This window comes from Pieris brassicae, chromosome 11 (assembly GCF_905147105.1).
Source record: "Pieris brassicae chromosome 11, ilPieBrab1.1, whole genome shotgun sequence".
In the NCBI taxonomy this organism is placed as follows: Eukaryota; Metazoa; Arthropoda; class Insecta; order Lepidoptera; family Pieridae; genus Pieris; species Pieris brassicae.
The window spans coordinates 6577769-6598523 of NC_059675.1; the positions used below are offsets into that span (position 1 = coordinate 6577769).

Here is a 20755-nt window from a genome sequence, read left to right on the forward strand (position 1 = left end):
ATGCAGCCACTGAAATTGGGATTTTGATTTGTTTTCTTCAAAAGTTTTATTTGTTATGAATGGTGCAAAATAATACGAGGCCTTTGTTGATATTCAGTGGTTATGATAATTATCCAAATCGAAAGTTTTGGCATTAATAAGTTGGAAAATTGAGCGTGAAATTTCGAATGTTCTAAGAGTTCTTGTAGTCCTCGCATGCATATTATAGCGAGTGATCGCGACTCGGCGGACTGTCAAGGCACAAAGTCTCCGTGGGGGCTGTGCAGCCTTTGTCTCGTCCCCGCAAAGTTGCCATAAATGTTAATATGGGATCTTACATTTGAATATCAATTTCTTCGCGAGGCCGGTTCGTTAACATGGCCTTGAATTTTAAATTTTTATTGTCGAACAGGGAGCGCCACAGATGAGGTGCCGCGTGTTCCCTAAGACTATAACCAAGAATACTTTTGTGTTTCTTTTACAAATTAGATTTAACACGATGTTATAAGCAACTGATAAATACTTCTCATAAATTCTTTATTTATTTGTTAAATTTAATTTCAAAAATAATCCACTACTAAAAGCAATTATTGTTTTCGTTTTTTGTTAACAACACATAAAAAATATGTTTATACGGTTGTAATCGAGTATTTATTTTATTATTTGTATAAATTGACGTTTCAAGTTCTTTACAGCAGTTGAAGTTAGCGAGACCTCGTTCTTTGTAAATAAATTAATGTATGAAGCTCAAAAAGAGAATGGCAGGTTACTGTGCGTATATTAATCGAAATAAAATAAATATAAATCACTAAAAATAGTTAACCAAACATTACATCCTTCTAACTAGAATTCCTAGGAGAATGCTTACGTTTAAATTACCTTACACAGCCATGCCTCACGAAGAAAATTACAATATAGTGAATCTATAGGGAGCTATACTAATTTAGTAATGTATCTACGTACGAGTAGCTTACGTGATAGTATCAACAATCTTGAAAACAATAGCATATAGTATTGTCTTTTGTTAACATAGTCTTTACACATTGAAAGAAAACACTTTTTTACCGGATTGAAGGTTCGCTGTAAAACACGCGAAACGTCGGAAAAATTTAAAATTATGTAAAATTATTATAAATTTATAATAATACATAGCTTCAATCCGGTAAAAAGAGTTTTCTTTCAACAATAGCATAGTTTTCTTAGGCATAAAAGATCTTAACAAGCTCTTAACCGTACACCGTAACGCCATGATTTTACTTTAACAAATATTGTGATTTCAATCACCTCCTTTAGTTCTTGACACGAACACTAACTAATTATCAAAACAGAGACGTCTCGAATATTATATTTGATATTTATTTGTTCACATCAAATTCGCTGCGTCTTTTGTTATTCACACACAATTTTTTTTTATTATTTATATACGTTGTATAAGATCATTGTGTCACGCAAAAGTATTCTTCACGTTGTCGCAGAGCTATAACCACATTTGAAAGTTTTAGATAAATAAGTTGTACACGTTTAAGAGTAATAGTTTAATTGAATATTTCTACATATTGTATATCATAGTCACATTCGTATCTTTTTTTCGCTTTTGTGTGTGTTGGATGTGTGGGTTGCGTGGGACAGACCAACCGTCAAAACATTGCACATTGCAACAACCAACAAACGGTTGGTTCGCTTCTCTTGCCTTGCGACGTATATTTGCATTGGCGGTTATAAACTATAGTATCTTTAAAATCTCATGAAGCTAAGTATCACTGCATGATGCAAGCCTTCAATTAGCTATTCTAAAATAGCTGAAAATCTTGTTACGGTAGAACTCATGAAGCTCAGTGACGATTGGAAAGTTAAACGTGAACATTTTAATGCACTCCCACCACCCCGTCTGACCCTCAATTATTGAAAATGCATTTCCGTCCGCGCCCTGCTCCCGAAGCACCATACCACATTGCAAATGCACATTTTAAACTCCACTTGATTGCGGAATCATGTCACTATTCAATCTAGCAAAAGTCATTTTATATAAGGTAAATGCCTATCTCGAATTACGCGTTTGTTTGCTTATACGTTTTAGGGACCTAGGAATTCAAAAGTACGTTACGTTTCTACTTGACACCACTTATGAGATTAAGTAATAATGGTAAAGTAGCATAAATATCTTAAGGATCATTCCTAATAGCGGAATTCGAAATACATATATATTTTACATATACATATTGTCATACATATATCACTAAATTATTTGAACTATTGGTTGGTAACGACATCGTCAAAACTATCTTCTAAAATATACCTATAACATTATATAAAGAAATATATATTCGTAATAAACTTTTGGACTGATTTGAGAAAGCCTTTATTAGAATGGTAAATAATCCTTGGATTTAAAAAACAACCTAGTCGTGCTAATCTCGGACAAACCATGGCACCATCTAAACATAAGTTGACTGATTATTATCTACCTGATGAACCATCATTTTAACAAAAATATAATTTTACAAAATATGCAGTTGTATAGAACGTAGCTATTCTATTTTCTATTTTAGATTCCGATTGTTGATCAAATTAAAAACTTACTAAATATAAAGGTGTGACTAGAAGGCTACTTCGGTCATCGCTAAGTGACGAACGTTGTACACAATTTCGGGCGTCCGTTTTAATTCTAACTTCCCAACCGCCTGCCGATGCGCCCTTTTGCTGTTTTAGCAATTCAATTCTATTATTTGATTTTATATGATTTCTAGATCCCACCAAAGTAGAATGATTTTAACTTTGAATTTCGCAGAAAACTGTAAAAGATATATGGGAGCGTTCAAGTATTTGGGGGAGGGGGTTCTCTTGTAAAATCTTGTTGTACGAAGCGGGGCGGGGATTGAGATACGCGTTATTGAAAATAATCAACTTTCCAGTACTTTACACCTGTACTTTTTTTTAATGGTAACTTTTAGGTATAAAGAGCCACAGGGTGATCACGAAACGTTTTGCTATTGGGTTATGAGAGGAGGGGGGGTCAAGAATCTCTAAAACTTGCGTACGTAAACGTGACGTAATATTTGAACGCTCCCTATTCAATAAAAACAGGAATAAATAAATAATCTATTGACGATTTAAATAAAGACATTTAAAAGTCAAATTTAAAAAAATCTTAATTAATGTAGTTGAAATATGGTTAAACAGAAGTCTTAAGAAGAAATTTACAATAGTAAAGTTTGAATATCTAAGACAAAACTTATATATTAAGTATAAGCCAGTTTGTGTCATATATTATTCCTGAGCCGCAAATCTCAATAAGGACTTTTGACATAAAACTAACCAGAAGTGAGTTTTACTATTATAAACATCCCATGTTTTGCCAATTAAATAATGTATCTGGTCGTTCTAGTAAACGATTCTACTGGACATCGAGGTTAAGCTGTAAAATGAGCTGGTTTCACAACGGCGTGTTTCAAGTCATAGACACGGTTTAGTGTCGCCCAGAGAGAAACTACGATTCCTCTGAGCGCGGATATCTGTTCCTCAACTTTATGTTCATTTTATCTTTTCGTCTGTATTGCGACCAGGCTAAGCGTACACTTATACAACTCTTTTAAATAAAAAAACACATCATTAAATGCGGTAGATGATAAAACTTTTTTTAAATTTATATAACTAGTCATAAATACTTAACTAACTTAACTTTTTAACTATTCAATTATTTTTTGAATTTGAAACACGTATATTTTTTTTAATCGATTTGCGCCATTTCACATATTTTTTCCTGTCCATTATCAAATTAGAATACGGAATGGGGTGCTAAAAATAGGATTGCAGGAATCGCCTTACATAACGATGGAGCCGTCGGTCATATTCCAGACATTATTTTTATTCATTATTCAAAGCTTGGTATCAACCATATGTTCGTATATCGTAATATCAACAGATACAACAACACTTCGTCTGTCGAAGACCAGAAAAGATCGGAGCAGCGGTGGGCTGTTAGAACTACAAAGGCTGTTAATGCTGTTAACTCCAAAATTCGTCGAAACCCCATTAGGAAGCAAAAAATCTTATCGCGAGAAAACAAGATTCCCGCTAGGACTCTGTGGCATATTACAAAACAAGACCTGAATCGCGGTGCTTATCGTCGATATACAGAACATGCCCTAAATAATAAAATATCCTCTTTACCGATGAAATTTATTTTTTGTTTTTTGTTAAAACTTTAAAAATTATGTAGGTATACATTTTAATAATATTACATAACTTCGAAAAAAAATCGTCCGTAAAGAGGATACATAGAAGGATAGTTTGTATTCATAACTAAAGATCTGTTTCTATTAAGAAGATATTTGCTACTGTTTTATTCCTTTACAAAATATTAGTGTTACAGTTAAAACATGGAAACAAAACTTTTTAAACAGATATAAACGCGAATATAACTCATTACCAGTCTCTAAAGCACTTGAAACGTGGAGTTATGCAAAAAATGTAAATCATTCGAGTTATGTTTACATTAACGTTATCCTTTAATTCAGTACAATGTGCAGTACTCGCGTAAAGTAGGTATATATAATACCTACTAATAGTAGGTGTTAGAAATACTATGTAACATGGGAGATATATCATAGCCATTTACTTATCAAAATTCTAATTCGCGATCCTCAACTCAATGTCCATAAAACAACTTCGAGTAATTAATATTTATGAAATGAAAACTCACCAGATTCGAAACTGTCTCGGCTTTCTGATTTGATATCTTCATCTGAAACACAAATATTATTTTAGAAATGTCAAATGGTAGCCTATTAAATTATTAATTTTTAGAGGTGATAGGTGAATATTGATTCTATTCGCTGATAAAGATGTCTCTACTAGCTTACACAGCTTCCTTATTGACGTAAAGAATTAAGAAGGTGCAATGTAATGTGGTGTGGGACACACGCATGTACCTTGTTTTCAATTATCACATTGCATTGTCACATGCCTATCACTTCTAAGGCGTAATAAGTGATTTAAAATTATGAGAATTCACTCATAATTCATGTGATCTACTTCATACAAGTACAGATTGTGCGCACACCCAAAAATTCACTTAGAATTTCAGTTACGCTCTAGAATCGCAAGCAATCGTTTTTTTATCGGACAAAATTCCATTTCATAATATAAACATTCTAAGCTAGCGTTTCTCCTGTTCAGCTATCTTCTGTCTTATTCCGTGAGACTTTCATGTTTTAATAAATTATTTTAATTATTTATAATTGTTATTGTTTATTTTATGATTTTTTAAATTATATTGTAATCTAATGATTAGTTTAAGATAAGTTTTGGACTCCTGTAATTTTTCACAATTTACTACCATTTTTCCTCCTTTCGGGTTGCCTGAAAGTGATGGTTGATAGTTATTACATGTTCAAATTGTATTGTTTCTTGTTATTTTACGTATTTTTAATAAATTGTTTTAAAGGAATTAAACCGTTTACCTCTGTACAGACACGTAATAGACAGCGAAGGGATACAATAATTACGTGTTTTTACAATTTTTTAAAGTAAAATCTATTTTAGTGGTGACGATAATGCAACTTGACATACGTCAAAGAGTGCTCACACTATGTAAAAATTCTAAGCTCAGTGGGGTCTCCTGTAATCCAGTTGTGGGCTTTTCACCATGCCTGTCAATGTTCCCTTGTTTAAAATTCGAAAAGCCAATCCTATTTAAAGTTTCACCTCGTAATAGAAAATCCCACTGTGGAAAAGATTTTCTCAGTATAATGTTATAAAAAGAGAACAAGATTACTTTATGAATTACAAAAAAGGATCCATTTTACATTAAAGGTAGCTACACTTGTTCCATTTGTAATCGACTTCTAAAATATGAAAGATTGGTCGAAGTGCTATGTGTAATTTTTTGTTTCGTTACATTTTTAACCGTTAACAAATTAAGGCCTAAATTATTAACACACTAATGAGGGATATTTATTAAATATAATAATGAAATTCATTACATTCTCCTTGGAAAGAAACAAAAATACTGACAGCAATAGCCACAGACATTAGATATAATAATAATACTGAAAGCATTTCCCTTTTTTTATGATTAAAGTCGTTTGCGTTGTGTTGGAATAGATAAACTTCAAGTTCACGCGTTTATAAACTACCTCTTCTTAAAAAAAATTACTACGGAGCTGGAAAAATTAAGATTTCAAATTAACATTAGGGGTCCATGCTCCTCCATATTCTACAATTGCGTGTTGGTGTGTTAAGTTCAAACGAAACATGGCTTCACCATTCTGACCCGGAAACGAAAAACATTGATGGAACATCCTCCATATTCTCTGGATGAAGCTCCTATTGATTTCTACCTATTTACGTGGTTAAAGGAACATCTCAGGGGCGATCAATCTGAAGATGAGGTCGCAGTTGTCGCCGCGGTACACGATTATTTAAGAAATCAGGAAGAGGATATTTTTAAATAGGAATTTTAGCTTTGGAAAAAAAATATAAATATATAACATTGTTTATTATTAACATTCAATGTTTCTTATTTATGTTTCTCTTAGAACCCACGACGTTTGAACGTAAAAGAACGTATACCGCAAACCAATGAGCCAATTATAAATAAAGAGTATTGAAATATTATTATGTTCAGGTGCACTGCAATATAGGATATTAAATAGATCCCAGTAGAGTGGGCGCGGCCGGTTTGAGGCTCTCTGGCTCCCGCTAGATTTCCCAAGGGAGACCGTTAATTTTCTGCCGCCTTGAGCATACTGCCCCCAGGGGAATCTACCTTTCGCGTAGCCATTCAGTCTGAAGGTGTTATTCTGACGGGCAGATTACCATTCAGTATGCCCGGAGAACGGAACTCAAAGTATTTCATATTTTGTATCGGAAATAGGTTTTATTAATTAATTAAAATAATACCAATATTTTATTTTAATGATAGCATTTCATGGTCTATGTATGTTAATGTAATTATGTATGTATTCATCCTTTGATCAAAATAAAGACGTTTTGGAATTTAACATTGAAATCGATTGCATTAAATTTCTGTACCACGTGTATAAAACACAATTCAAACACTTTACAAATATAATCAAAAGTTGTACTTTAACGTAGTATCGAAACAATATTAACATTTATATGGGATTATGTAGAAAATATCCTCGTAGAAAAGTCAAATATTTGATTTTAAGTAAATTAGTTTTATTAAATTAGCTTGTGACACAGGTGAGTAATTATGTGGAAACTATAAATTATTGCATTTTTTGTATACTATTAATATAAAGTAATTATAGAATAAATATTTTAAACTATACATTTCATGTTTTATATAAATAAAGATACTCGATGATTGTACGTACAACGTAGTGAATAGTGTTGAAGCGTGCAAGTACTCTGAGCTTGTGAGCAGATAGACTTCTATGTCTTCAACCAATAATACATATACAATAACTTGTTCATGCGGTGAAATAAAACTTCGTAAGACAACTGACACATTATAGTAGTAGACCCAATAGTCAACGATGTATGTCAGGCTAAGACTGATTATAAGTTTGAGACAAAGACCCAATGAGGGGTAACGCTACTATACGTAAGTTTAATGTATAGCTTGTACTGTACCGAATGCTACAACTTCGTGCGCTACAACCTTTTTAGATCTGGGCCTCAGATTTCTGTATCTGTTTCATAGGCAAGTAGAAGATCAGCCTGCTGTGCCTGACGCACGCCGTCGACTTTTTAGGTCTAAGGCAAGCCTCACGATGTTTTCCTTCACTGTTCGAGCGGGTGTTAAATGCGCACATAGAAAGAAAGAAGAAAAAAAAGCACACAGTCCAGGACCGAACCTACGACCTCAGGGATGAGAGTCTCACGCTAAAACCACTTGGCCAACACTGCTCATTCTATACGAATATTACTGAAAATTTATTTATTATTATTTTAAAAATAAACGCCATTCATTATAATATATATTACAACGCACCATTGTAGTCTCTAAAAACGCATATTTCCGAAAATATCCCTCCTAAATATTAATTACTAGATAACAAAGTGGAATGTTACCCTAGTCTAATGTCCAGGGAGGCTCAGCAATCAGCTGGGATTCCCCGGCGGCTGTATTAATCACAAGTCGGGCTCTACATAGGACACGTAATAGTGTACCTATTTAAAACCAAAACCATTATAAAAAATCGAAATAATCGTGAGATGATATTTAAAATAATATACGTGGCATTGATAACCTCCTTTGAGGTTTTCTAGGTTAACTTAATTAACTTAGATAAGTTATATGTTTATTTGACACATACTATAAAACTTTCCTCAGTCACGTTTAAGATAAATAGTTTGCGTACACGTTAAAAACGACCACTTTATTAACTTATTTTACATCGTCTGTCATTATTATAGATACCGCTGAATAATAGAAAGAAATATGGAATTTTGACTGGGCGTCGTTATCATATTTGCATATATTTTTTGCAAGTACAAATATTTAGTATAAATATTGTTGTATATACTTTGTTGGATATATGGAATGATTTTTTTTTATTTACCAATTAGAATGATTAAGGAAATAACAGATACGATGGCTCGATAAAAATCAAGGTGAATGAAATATATTTATTTGTTTATAACTAATAAACCTTCATTTAACTGTTTAATAAAAGAGCAGTTAAATAATCAGTAACAACGCTCCGTTAACTAGGTTCGTACTAGACAATATCATTAAGTGAAAATGTCTTGGGAGTAGGTTCCATTCTCCACAAGAAACTACCTAGCTACAGATAGAGCTACAGACATGCGAGTGTGTGCGGCTAATCCCCTGAGACGGTGGAAAGTGTGCCCGTCCCGTCACCTGGGATCTGGGGTGGGACACATGAAGCGACAGGCCATTAAGCAGACAATTGACTTTTTGCCTAAAGTTAACCACTTTTAGTAATTAAGCATTGGAACAATGATGGCATCAGGTCGCGGGTTATCCCTGGCGGGTGCTGATAATATCTAAATGCCTAATGGTGGGCCTGTGACGAATGTATTGGGTCCACCCCCCGCGCGCCGCCCGCTCGCCTCTCCACTATGTGATAATTCCAAACGCTGCGGCCGCGCCACCTGGGATCTACCAGGGCCGAACTGCCATTGTGTTACATAAAATAACAAAAAGAAACTTAAATGAGTACTTTCTACTCTTCTTAATTTTTCATGCAGCAGTCGCTCATAGGTCGCATACATTTGAATACCAAAACTGGCTCCTCTAACACTGCACAGAACCTACATACATATGTATATACTTTATTAATATAGATATATTTAATGTGACTAAAGAATGCTTTAAAAATATTTAAAAAACTCTGGTATCTTTTATTAATATTGGCTTTGTTATTCTTCCTTTATATTAAATATTTATTATAATGATCAATGAATCTTAGAACTTATAATCTAGAATTTAGTATGAATTTGTACTTGGTTATATTTTTTGTATAAATAGGTAAAACTATGCTTTATGTTTATGTTTGAATGTGTATTCCTTTTTCGGCTTTTGTGTATAATGTAATTGTTTGAATATTGTTTAATGAGTAGGTGTAGGAATAATTTAATAAAATAAAATAAAAAGAAACTAAAAAATATAATCTATTTTTAACATAAAAGAGATATATAACTACGAAGAAGGTAAGCTATAAAATTTTGTTTGGGATGCAATATAATAGCGTCCATACTATGGTGCTTATAATATAATTGTTATGAAACATATCTCTATTGTTGGCAAATTTGAGACAAGTTCGCGAAGAATTTAGGATTGTGGAGTTGCAGGCATGTTGTGCGGTGTTGCCGGTTTATCACCGGACGGAATTCTGAAACACCCGTCCTAATACCGATCGGCATTTAATTAGCCACGTTCCTACTGAGGCGTCCGTCGCCCGACCGAAATTATTCGGATTGCTCATCTTAGTTAACATCTAAATGCCATTGCATTTTGACTTAGATTAACAACTTTTTTGGATTCCTGAATCCAGTTTCCTATTACTCTTCTAAAGTAAAAAATAAACAGTGGCGCTACAGGTGATCAGCCTCCTGTGCCTGACATGCCGCCAACGTTTTCGGCCTAAGGCAAGCCGGTTTCCTCACGATGTTTTCCTTCACCATTCGAGAAATATTAAATGCGCACATAGAAAGAATGTCCATGGGTGCACAGCGCGGGATCGAACCTACGACCTCATGAATGAGAGTCGCATACTGAATCTTACTCTTCTACATGAACTTAAAAAACAGTAGATTTCCTTGTAAATTATAACAATAAACATTTTATTATATACAACTAAAATTATTAACTTTATTTATAGGTTCATTCTGTGTACTTCTTATATTAGTATTTTTACAATACGTTCTGTTTTTCGACACGATCGCCAAGGAACCGAGTGCGGTCCCGGCATCAGGTTCCCTTGGGAATAAGCCCACGCGCCCAACTTCGGGCTCAGCGGCGCCGGCGGCCCCCTTCTCCCCGCACACGCCTCCCATCACCCCCGCAGAGAATACATTTGCGCACCGCTCGTGTTGGCCTAACAACAGTACTGCGACAACGTAAATCCTTCAGTAGTAAAAATTACTCATTTTTCGAAACATACAAATAAATGTGCGAGTTATGAAACAAAGGACGTTTTAAAACATATCTCCGTCATCACAATAGACAAGAATGAACAATATGTACTTCTGAGGGTGCTGAATCGGAGTTCGTTTGTTTAAAGTGTGTTCTTCGTAAATCTTCGATTGTTAGGTGCCTATAAAATACACAGTTCTGACGTTTCTCAAAGATAGAAGGCACTATACCTTGGCATAAAAACGCCGTAATGAACAACGTTTGTAATAAAGTGCCTCCAGGGCTGTTCAAAAGTTTCAAGTCGACGTAGATAAAGTACGCGGAGGTCTATGATGGACCTTTGCGGCCAATTTATTTATAATCTCGGGCCCATCGACTATGAATTAGCATGTAAATATTTGAAGTCCAAGGAGTTGTGGAGATTTACCACAAATGGTGTCGAGATAAGCGAGGACAGAGTCGTAAAGCACCGGGCGGGCGGCGAGGCAACACACCCTTTGACGAAGTTGTAAAAAGAGCGTTAAACCGCAGTAAAAACGCATAGCGACGCTCTAAGGAGAGCACGGAAAAACTGCTCTTTATTTTAGTAGCCTTATGAATTTCAACGAACTTGTGGATAAAATGACGCACTTTTGGTCTCTAAGAGGGATACTTAAAGGAGATATATAATCGCCTTGGCCTCGGGCGTGATATAATTCTTAATTTATTCTTGCCGACAATATTTTAAGCATATAAACAGATATGGTTCTAATTACCTGCTACTCCTAAGTCCAGTGCTTCCGAAGATTTATTTGGACAATCATCTTCTATATCTGTAACAACATATATATTAAAAATACAATCATTCAATTCAATACGTAATTGCAGCTCACTTTCTTTATGCTACAATAAATTATATTATTCGGTACAATATCTCTCACAGCATCTACAAATTATCAGCGGTTTATCGATTTCTGTATTTCTCGAGAATACATAATATCTATAATTAACCTACACGAAACACTGTACCGTTAAATAATTGAAATTATATAAAGAAATATTCTGTGGTTTTTATTCAGGAGCTTTAAAAAGGAACACATGTCGAGTGACGACATAGAGCTGTATGATAGACATAAGTCATGCATTCGCTCGTCAATACTCTAATCTGACGATAAATGACCTCTGGTGACCGTGACTGAAGTGCGCCTGTAACTGACAGTTGACTAAGTGCTGGGTGCAGACGTTGCCGCAACAGCGACTAAATCAATCTCCATTGAGTTATAACACTGGCTGTTTAAGTTATTAAAGCAATTTGGGACACCTAAGCCCTTTAATCAACAAGATTTTTAATGTGTAATCATAAAATAGTTATTTTAAAAACTTATCATTGACAATAAAATTTCACAAAAGTATCTAATATATTGCTTAAATAAGTTGTTTTTACGCATCAAAAGTCAGCTGCAATTACGGATTGAGAGATTTTATAATATAGTATAAGTAGATAACTTTAAATCAATAACTTTTGCAATTTGATTAATTTTAATATTTTCTTAAATAAATATAAAAAAACTATATTTTGTTTTTAAATTAATATCATACTTTGGTAGGATTTGTAATATACGTAGTTATTAGTTCATATTGTTGGTGTATATAGCAATTATAGCTTGGAAAATAGCAAGCCGCTAAGCTAACTGACCACTGCAGTACATTCTCAAAATAATAGAGCGGGACTCTGTCAGTGCATTACAGGCACCGATCATAGAATGTAGAGACTACTAGAAGGGCTTCTGATAGATCTATGTATATATGTATCTATAGAACTCTATATGCGGCTTTGCTCGCAATATATAGTTATGCTGTAAATAAGCTACTTTAGTTTTCAGTAACAAACCCGGTATATAAATGAATAAATCTTCGTTAGTTTTTTTAGAATTTTACTGTTTATTTGGTATAGGACAACCTATCAAACAGTACCAAAATTCAACATTGTGTTTATTTGTAGCGCTAATATTAAAGCATTATCTTAAACCAGCCTTGTTGTATGTATTGTCAGTCTAACTGCTACTATTGGTATAAAACTCTAACAACATGTATTTAAAAATTGGAGTTAGAGACGTCTTAAACATGAAGTATTTCTAGTATAATAGTTTTCCATGTTCGCACCCATTGCAGTTGCGAGACTCGTATGTCATCTCTTATCCGTGGCCGTACGTCAGTGTCAACTGTCAACCACTCCTTTATGCCTCTATTAAAATTATGGAGTTAGGCATATTTCTGATCTATTCTAAAAAAATATATAATAGTTCGCGTTCATATGAATTGAAAGGGCCGATAATGATATTCAATCTATTGCTATCTTATGGGGAATAATTATAGACGGGATGTCTACCATAACATTAGGACCTTACATATGGAAATGTTATTAACAAATGTTCCTTTGGTTAGGAATTCAAAATTAAATTTTTAACAGCTATTTACTCGTGCATTCGTTTTTCGTAAATCATGATTCATTTAATTTTGCCGTTTTATTTATTTTTTTCTTTACGTCATTCCGTTTATAAAATGGATAATATAAAATAATGTGCGAATGTAAAAAAGTGCTGCAGAAACAACTCAAAGTATAAATAATGAGTATGGCGGCGGTGTCGCAGAAAACACAGTACATTTTTTTGTTCCAACTTTTTCGTTCTGGAAATTTCGACTGCAGAACAAGCCCCGTGGACGGCCGAAGACCAAAGTTGATAACGAAGAATTGTAGGCGGATACAACACAAACTTCATCTGAGGTAACTGCAGTGTTTGTGAAAACGCCTGAAAGGTGGGTCTCACAAAATGAGTGAAGCAAATCAACAAACGTACGTCGACTGCTGCGTTACATTACTCAACAGGCACAATAATGAAGGGATTTTAAATTGAATCATTACCTGTGATGAAAAGTGGATCCTGTACGATAATCTAAAGAGCTCAAGGCAATGGCTGAACCCAGCCAAGCCAACGTTGTTCCAACAGATTGGATAACTTTTTGCAAGGTACAAAATTCTACTCTGATGAGGCAGTCGAAACGGCCTTCAAAGATTTTATTGATTTATTGATTTTAGTGTTTTGGTAAAGGGATCAATTAACTACCTAATAAGATGGCTAAAGTGCATCTAAGATAGCAATGGGACATACGTCGATTAATATTATATTTAAAAAAAACATCGACTTATTGTTCCTCCCATACAAAACGCCAATTTCATATGGTTATCACAACATAAACAATAATCTTTCATTATCACAATAAAATTAGTATCCTCTAAATCTTCTAAAAGATGGACTAAGTAGCTAGATGACTTTTCTGCTTGAACTTTTGGATCAACGTAGAACCTGCTCTTTCTACACAATTTAAATAAGCAATTATTTGTAGAGAACACTGAATTCATCCCTGAAGTCGTAGGTTCGAATCCCGGCGCTACACCAATGGACTTTCTGTCAGGAAAGGCTCGGGACTGCGGGAACAAATCTCTAGTATATGCGCCTTTAACATTCGCTCGTATGGTGAAGTAAAATAGCGTGAGGAAACGGGCATGCCTGAGACCTAAAAAACCGACGACGTAAATGGCACATAGAAATCGGAGGACCAGACAAAATGCCTCTGGTTTCTTCTTCTAAATAGAAATAAATCTTGATAAAACTAAAGCAGAAATAAAAAATACACACCATCAAATATTTCTTCATCGTGGTCCGAGTCGGCTGCTACCTCACTTTCATTGGATACTTCTTGTTCGCCGCTACCACAGGCTTTTGCTTTTGTTCTTTCTTCGACATCATTATCAACACCATCCAATGTTCCTCCTGGCCAGTCGTCTTCATCAGCTGAGAATTAAGGTAAGTAACTTAATGTTTAACCCATCTTATAAACATACTAGCTTTTATAAAATATTACGTGCCGCTTACTAAGGCTTATTCAACGGCATTGAATTGCTCCCATAACCCTTGGTTTAAAGCGAAACGAATGAAAGATAATTTTATTTTTGCTCAAGTCATAAGGTTTATTTAAGCGAGGGTTTTCCAGAAATTTGAGCATTGCATTGCACAATAACAGGAATGGCTCGGGACTGCGGGAGCAAATCCCTTTAATGTTCCTAACATCGTTACACGTTTTCGATTTCAGTTATTGTGAAAACCATCAATAATTTCAGTTATGATGCTAACTTAGGTATTTAGAAGATTCTGTAGCAAAGGATGTTGCAAATACTGTTAAGCGTTTGTGTTACGTATAGAATTAATGTTTTGAAGTTATATAAAATCACGTTTTAAAAAGTTACACTTATAAAAAGAATATTACCAGATGTAGAATGGTGATTAAATATAATTTGCTTTCAATAATAATAAAAAAAAAATAGTTGCTATGCACAGGCTACGGAATTTTCTTTAAATCTAACCCCATGCCTTAATCAACCTATCGAGCCCAACTTATTAACCGTATTGTTAAGCATAAACTGTCATACTTGTACATCTACTTTGATTAGACTATTAAAGACTTAACATTGTCCACAAAATTACGCGGATCGCGTCATTACGTTTCGTTAAATAAATGTAATATTTAACGAAGTTTTTAATATAATTAATTTGCTGCCAAATGTACGACATTATATAATACTTATATAAAATGTTTTAATTTAGCACGTCTGTAGTTTATTTACTAAAAACATAACTTTATAACTATTAGGTACGAAATAAGAAATACAGCAGCAAAGTATAATAATAGCAGTATAAAGTTAAAATATTTGTGATCAAAAAACGTTCCATCAATCGACTATAAAGCCTCAATGCTACTTCCGCCAATACAAACAAATAGGTGTAATATAGCATATAGGACCCTCGAGTTATAAACATACTAGCACCAACCGAAATATGCCACAAGGGATGAATTGCACCAAAACATCAGCAATGCTATTGCCAATTCAATTTTGACCACATATTGGTGAAAATATGTATTGTAAAATCTATAATAAAATATTATTGAAAAAATTAATAGTATTATCTTTTGTTGACATAGCTGTTACACATTAAGAAAAACACTTTTTGAACGGATTGAAGCTATGTATTATTATTAAAAACTTATAATTATTTACATAATTCTATATTTAAAAAAAAAAACGACGTTTCGCGTGCTTTCCAGCGTGCAGAAATATGTAAATAATTATTACTTTTTAATAATAATACATAGCTTCAATCCGTTCAAAAAGTGTTTTTCTTAAACTAATTAATAATTGCATTAAAATGCAATTGTATCACGTGATTATGAGCGGCATAAGTTATTTTCTTATATGAAGTATTTACTCATGAGCGAGATTAAACGCGAACTAAGACTCCCGTAGTTTCCCTATACTTTTACATGTTCATATTTGTACTTAGAAACGCTTAAAGTCAATTCAGATAAGACTTAATTTACCTTTAGTTTATAATATAAAGTAATTGGTGACTTCAGTGAAACTAAGCTGCAAACGAAAACAATCATCATTACAAATATAGATAATGATGGGGGATTTAATGTTTATCAAATTGTACAAAAAATAAATTTAAGAAATAAAAATTCGCACGTCTTTTTAATTTATTTATAAAAAAACTTTTTACATCCTTTATACTTGAAATTATTATCTCCTTACAGTACTATTCTCTCAAACGGATGTTTCTTGCAGTTTCAAGTGAACCTAATATGTTTAAATACGTTTTGCCAAGAAAGACTATTACACTTTTATCTGGTTTCACAGATTTGTATAAAAAAATTTATAAAAGTCTGTGTAATCATACCAAAAAACAATAGAAGCCAGACTTCGAAGTTTGACAAGAAGGATGTTTCTTAATAAGATTATGTTAACTCGGCTAGGCCGCGACTCAGCTTAGCACTGGCTACGACCGACTCACAATTCACAATACCCTCTCTGAATCTCAGCCTTATTATCATTATCAATTTAAAAGAAAATAAGACCAATCAAAATTAAAGGATAATGTGTAAACTAATAACTATTATACAGAACTGAAGCTCACTACTTTGGCGGAAATTCGTGCAAACAAAAATCAATAAGTTCTCTCAGTTTTTTTTCCATACATAACTTACTCGTAATTGTTAGCTAAACAAACAAAAGAAAACAAATCATAACTGTTCGTCTAGATCTATGACGATAATATTTACAGGCTTCTACTCAGACTACATAAGTTAGTACTAAAACAGTTTAGAAACGACCTATTCCACAGGCACCCGTTTAGATGTATGTAATACTAATAACTATGATTAAGTATCCACAATGAAGGAACACAAAGGAATAATAACGCTCCAGCCCAGCTCATTTCCTTTAATACCTTGGAAACTGTAATTTTAATGTTGTCGAGCATCCTTCGGGGCCCTTGAATTATCTTGGATCACTTCAAACTGTTATGTGACCACTCCGGTTAATGGTAATTTCTCTAGTTCTGAAGATTAATAAAAAAAAAATCTATGGAAAGTGCAACTGCCTGATATATCTATATTATTCTTTGTACATGAAATGACGTCAGTACTGCATGGTATTGTTAGTGTTGTGAGGACAGCTTTTATAAAAAAAACAGTGGCGCTAAAAATTTCCTGAATAGTTAATTCTCTCGCACGGTATGCACCACAAAGAACGGTCAAATGGCATACGATAAACACGTTGTTTTAACAATAACTATTAAAGGAATATACCCTTAAGTTCGCTTTTAGTGTAGTACATGATTATTGGTCTAAAATTTCTAGGACAATGCCCTACGGAATAGACTTAAGAATACGTCTTTGACGTAACAGTGGCCTTGTTAGAGACTAGAACTTAACAGCACGCAGCAATTCTCTCGTGAGTGGTATTGCTTAGGCCTATTAAATAGAATACCTAGAGGGACACCTGAGCGCAATGTGGGTAAGATTCACATTCGGGACTAAAGATTTAGCGCCTGCAAACAAGCTATTTTGAACCTTCTGTAACGTCCAACCGAAACATTCACGCCCCAAGAATTTAACGCAGCTGACCAAGAGTACCACGTTAAGACGGTTCGGTCAGTTAGAAAATCCTAATTAAGATAAACTGGCGTAAAGATATTAAAAGATAAATTTTGTTAACCTGAATTTAAAGGTTCTTTCAAAAGAGTAGTTCTCAATTAAAAATGGAATATGAAGGTTGTTTTGCCGGGATTCAGGGATGGGGTGTAGGGAGTGGGGTCTCCTGGGACCTGGCGGGCCACGTCCCCAAGGACGGGGCGTGGGCGGGCGGCAACTTCGCATCCACTGGGACCCCACCACGCTGGGGGAGATCGTGATATTTTTAAACAATATCTCTCTTACACTCCTTAATCTAGCTTTTATATATTTTAATACTGTTTTTGGCGACTAGAAGTACGTTGTGTACGTACGTGGAATTACGTTGTACATTAATTACTATACAAGATTCAACCATTTTCTTTAAAGTAGTTTTAGCGTGATACCTAATATCAAATGAAAACTTTGTTATCATGTTGCACTAGTGGATTTCGATTTACATAGTGTATAAAAAGAAAATTAGTTTCGAGGCGTGCCTTCGCTTATTTATGTATATAATTAGTAATGGTGTAACAATAGATGAAAGAAGCTCCCTATCTAAGGCGTAGTTTAATATACCTAAAAGTGACAATATGATACAAACTTTTAACATTTATGAAATCCCTTATATAATCTTACGATCCAGTCATTCATTGCTTCATAATTATTATTATATTATCTAAACTTATATCTACGTAGCACTTACGATCTTGATATTAAACCTAGTTGTTATCATGTTTTCTAATTCCTATTTCGGTTACTTTTCAAGTTCAAACCAGACCAAAAACCAGGTAAATAAAAAATAACAAGAAAGGTGTAAAAAATAGGCCACGAAATGTAACCGCGATTTAATACAACTTGATTGTGTAATTACTTATTAGATTTTTAATTAATTTAAAAGCGAATACACAATGAGGTTTTATACGTATTTGTAAATGTGTCAGACCTCACGGTAGCGGTACCTTTATGGATTTTTTGCGTGAAAACACGTGAGTGATTTATTGTGCTCGCTTGGGAATGCAAAAAGAATACTTGACTGGTTTTACAGATTGCATTAATATATTTTTATTTTTTTTTTTCTTTAAAAATTAGCTCACAATATTCAAAATCCCCCATTAATTAAAAAAAAGAACGAGGCAAGGCGAAACCACTAGGTTGCCGTGACAGTGCGTGAGATTTTAAATTCCATTTTCTTGTGTGTGTGTTGGTAAATCGCTTTGTTACATGGCTGATTTAGAAATTTTAGTAGGAAAATAAATGCAACTTGAAAAACATTAAAATCATATCTATCAAGGTATTTAGGAAATTTTTTTTTCATAATAGAAAATTAAATGATTAGTGCCTAGCAATAGACTAGGTCGTAATCTACATAAAACTGTTATGATATGGCCTCACAGTATTTCCCAAAGGCGGGAGGTGCGCGCCACCCAAGGGAAATTTCGCGGGAGTCCTCAGCGGAGCCTGAACAAGTTTTATGGACGCGCAACCCCACCCGCAACCTTATCGTTCAAGTCTTGCAAAAATTTAGTTTAATTATTAATGAAAATCTCCATCTTAGCCTAAGCACATGTATTGCGCGACTTTTTTAACAATTTCAAAGACTTGTATCGGGAAATGTAAATTATAACCCGTGCAACATTGTTTAACACATCTGCAATTTACTTTTGATGACTATAAACAACGAGGTTATAGACAATTTTATAAATATTTTCCAAAAACAACATTCTGCTATTTTTTGAAAAGTTCGTGAGCCTCGTGTAGGAAGTATTAGTAGATTTAGGAATACCTTTTGCCATTGTTCTCGTTATTAACAATTCAAGACGGGCCAATTTGTTTTTATAGTCAGCCGGGGACAGCGAAGGATTAACGTTTTCAGTGAATGTAAAATTTTAATTCGATTACATGAGGGACCCCCACTGAAATTGACATGTTAATGCACCCACATGACTTACTCTAGGTAAGGTAGGTAGGTAAGTCTTCAATACAATAAAATCTAAGGGAGCTTAAAAAAAAATTACTTTACAAACCCTTTGACCGAATTTCTTCTATACTAATTGATACACCTTATTCTTTCTGCGGAGACGGAGTTGCGGAAGCAGTCCAACTAATTTTATATAGCCATGCTAAATATTAAACAATAATAATGTACAATAAGTACAGAAAAAAGGTAGGTAATGAGGAAATAATTAATTAAATAATCGCCCTGAAAAAGATTACCCCTAATTACTCCCACTGACATATCCATACTTCGCGGCACGTACGTACGTATTTATTTAGGAATCAAAAGAGATACATATGTAAAATATAAAAACATAAAATGAACACATTGAAATATATCCACAAACAGTTTCACTGATAAAAAAATTAGATACAGAGCAAAACATGACAGCAGAACGATAACTAAGTAGACAATACAACACAAAGTTTATAAATCAGGACAACGACAAACAAAAGAAGAAAGATACAAGGGTTAGGACATTAATAGTTGCTTTAGCTTATTCTTAAATAAAGCAGTAAAGGAGTGCGAATAAAGGTCGATATTAGTGGCATAATCCAAAGTAGAACACATTCTGTGAAGAGGCTCGCAGAACCCAATGTTAGTTCTGGGAGTCGGAAGGTTAAAGTTTCTGGCAGGAACATTGAATGTTATGAGTTAAAAAAATCTGAGCAAGTTAATTCATCTACACATGTTTTTCAAGTGTATACTCAAAAAAAGTAAGTTATATTAAAAGTTCCTTGTATTTAGTCCTACCGCCATTCATTCTATTATTTAAAATACATAAAAAAATATTTTGTACAGTATCCAGTTGTGCGATATATATGTATATGTGCGTAACGGGGATTCCAGATTGGACAGGCGTATTCACACTGAGACGTACGTGTTATATAGATTATAATTGAGACTAAAATGTACGTTGATAAATAAGACCGTCAGTGTTTAATTAACATATAACAGTATAAAAAAATATATAATAATAAACTATAAAAAAATACAGAATCTTAATATGTTTTGGTTAAGTATAGACGAGTGACCGAGAGGTATTGCATTAGGTGTCCCTAGAGCCAACAGTAGTCGCAGCATCCCGCGCCACCCGCGGGACACATTACGAAAGTACTAGACTCTACTAGATCAATACCTTAAGTTAACAACATTAT

The 20755-nt window shown here is 33.9% G+C and overlaps 1 protein-coding gene across 1 annotated transcript in view; it reads right to left on the reverse strand.

Annotated features, from left to right (window-relative positions):
- Nucleotides 1-20755, reverse strand: part of LOC123716472 (zinc finger protein 423 homolog) — a 53536-nt gene that overhangs the window by 31918 nt on the left and 863 nt on the right. The window contains exons 2-4 of the mRNA XM_045672236.1: nt 14230-14385; nt 11308-11364; nt 4682-4723 (exon numbers count right to left, since the gene is read on the reverse strand). Coding sequence (XP_045528192.1) covers nt 4682-4723; nt 11308-11364; nt 14230-14385 — 255 coding nt within the window. The remainder of the gene's footprint in view (nt 1-4681; nt 4724-11307; nt 11365-14229; nt 14386-20755) is intronic.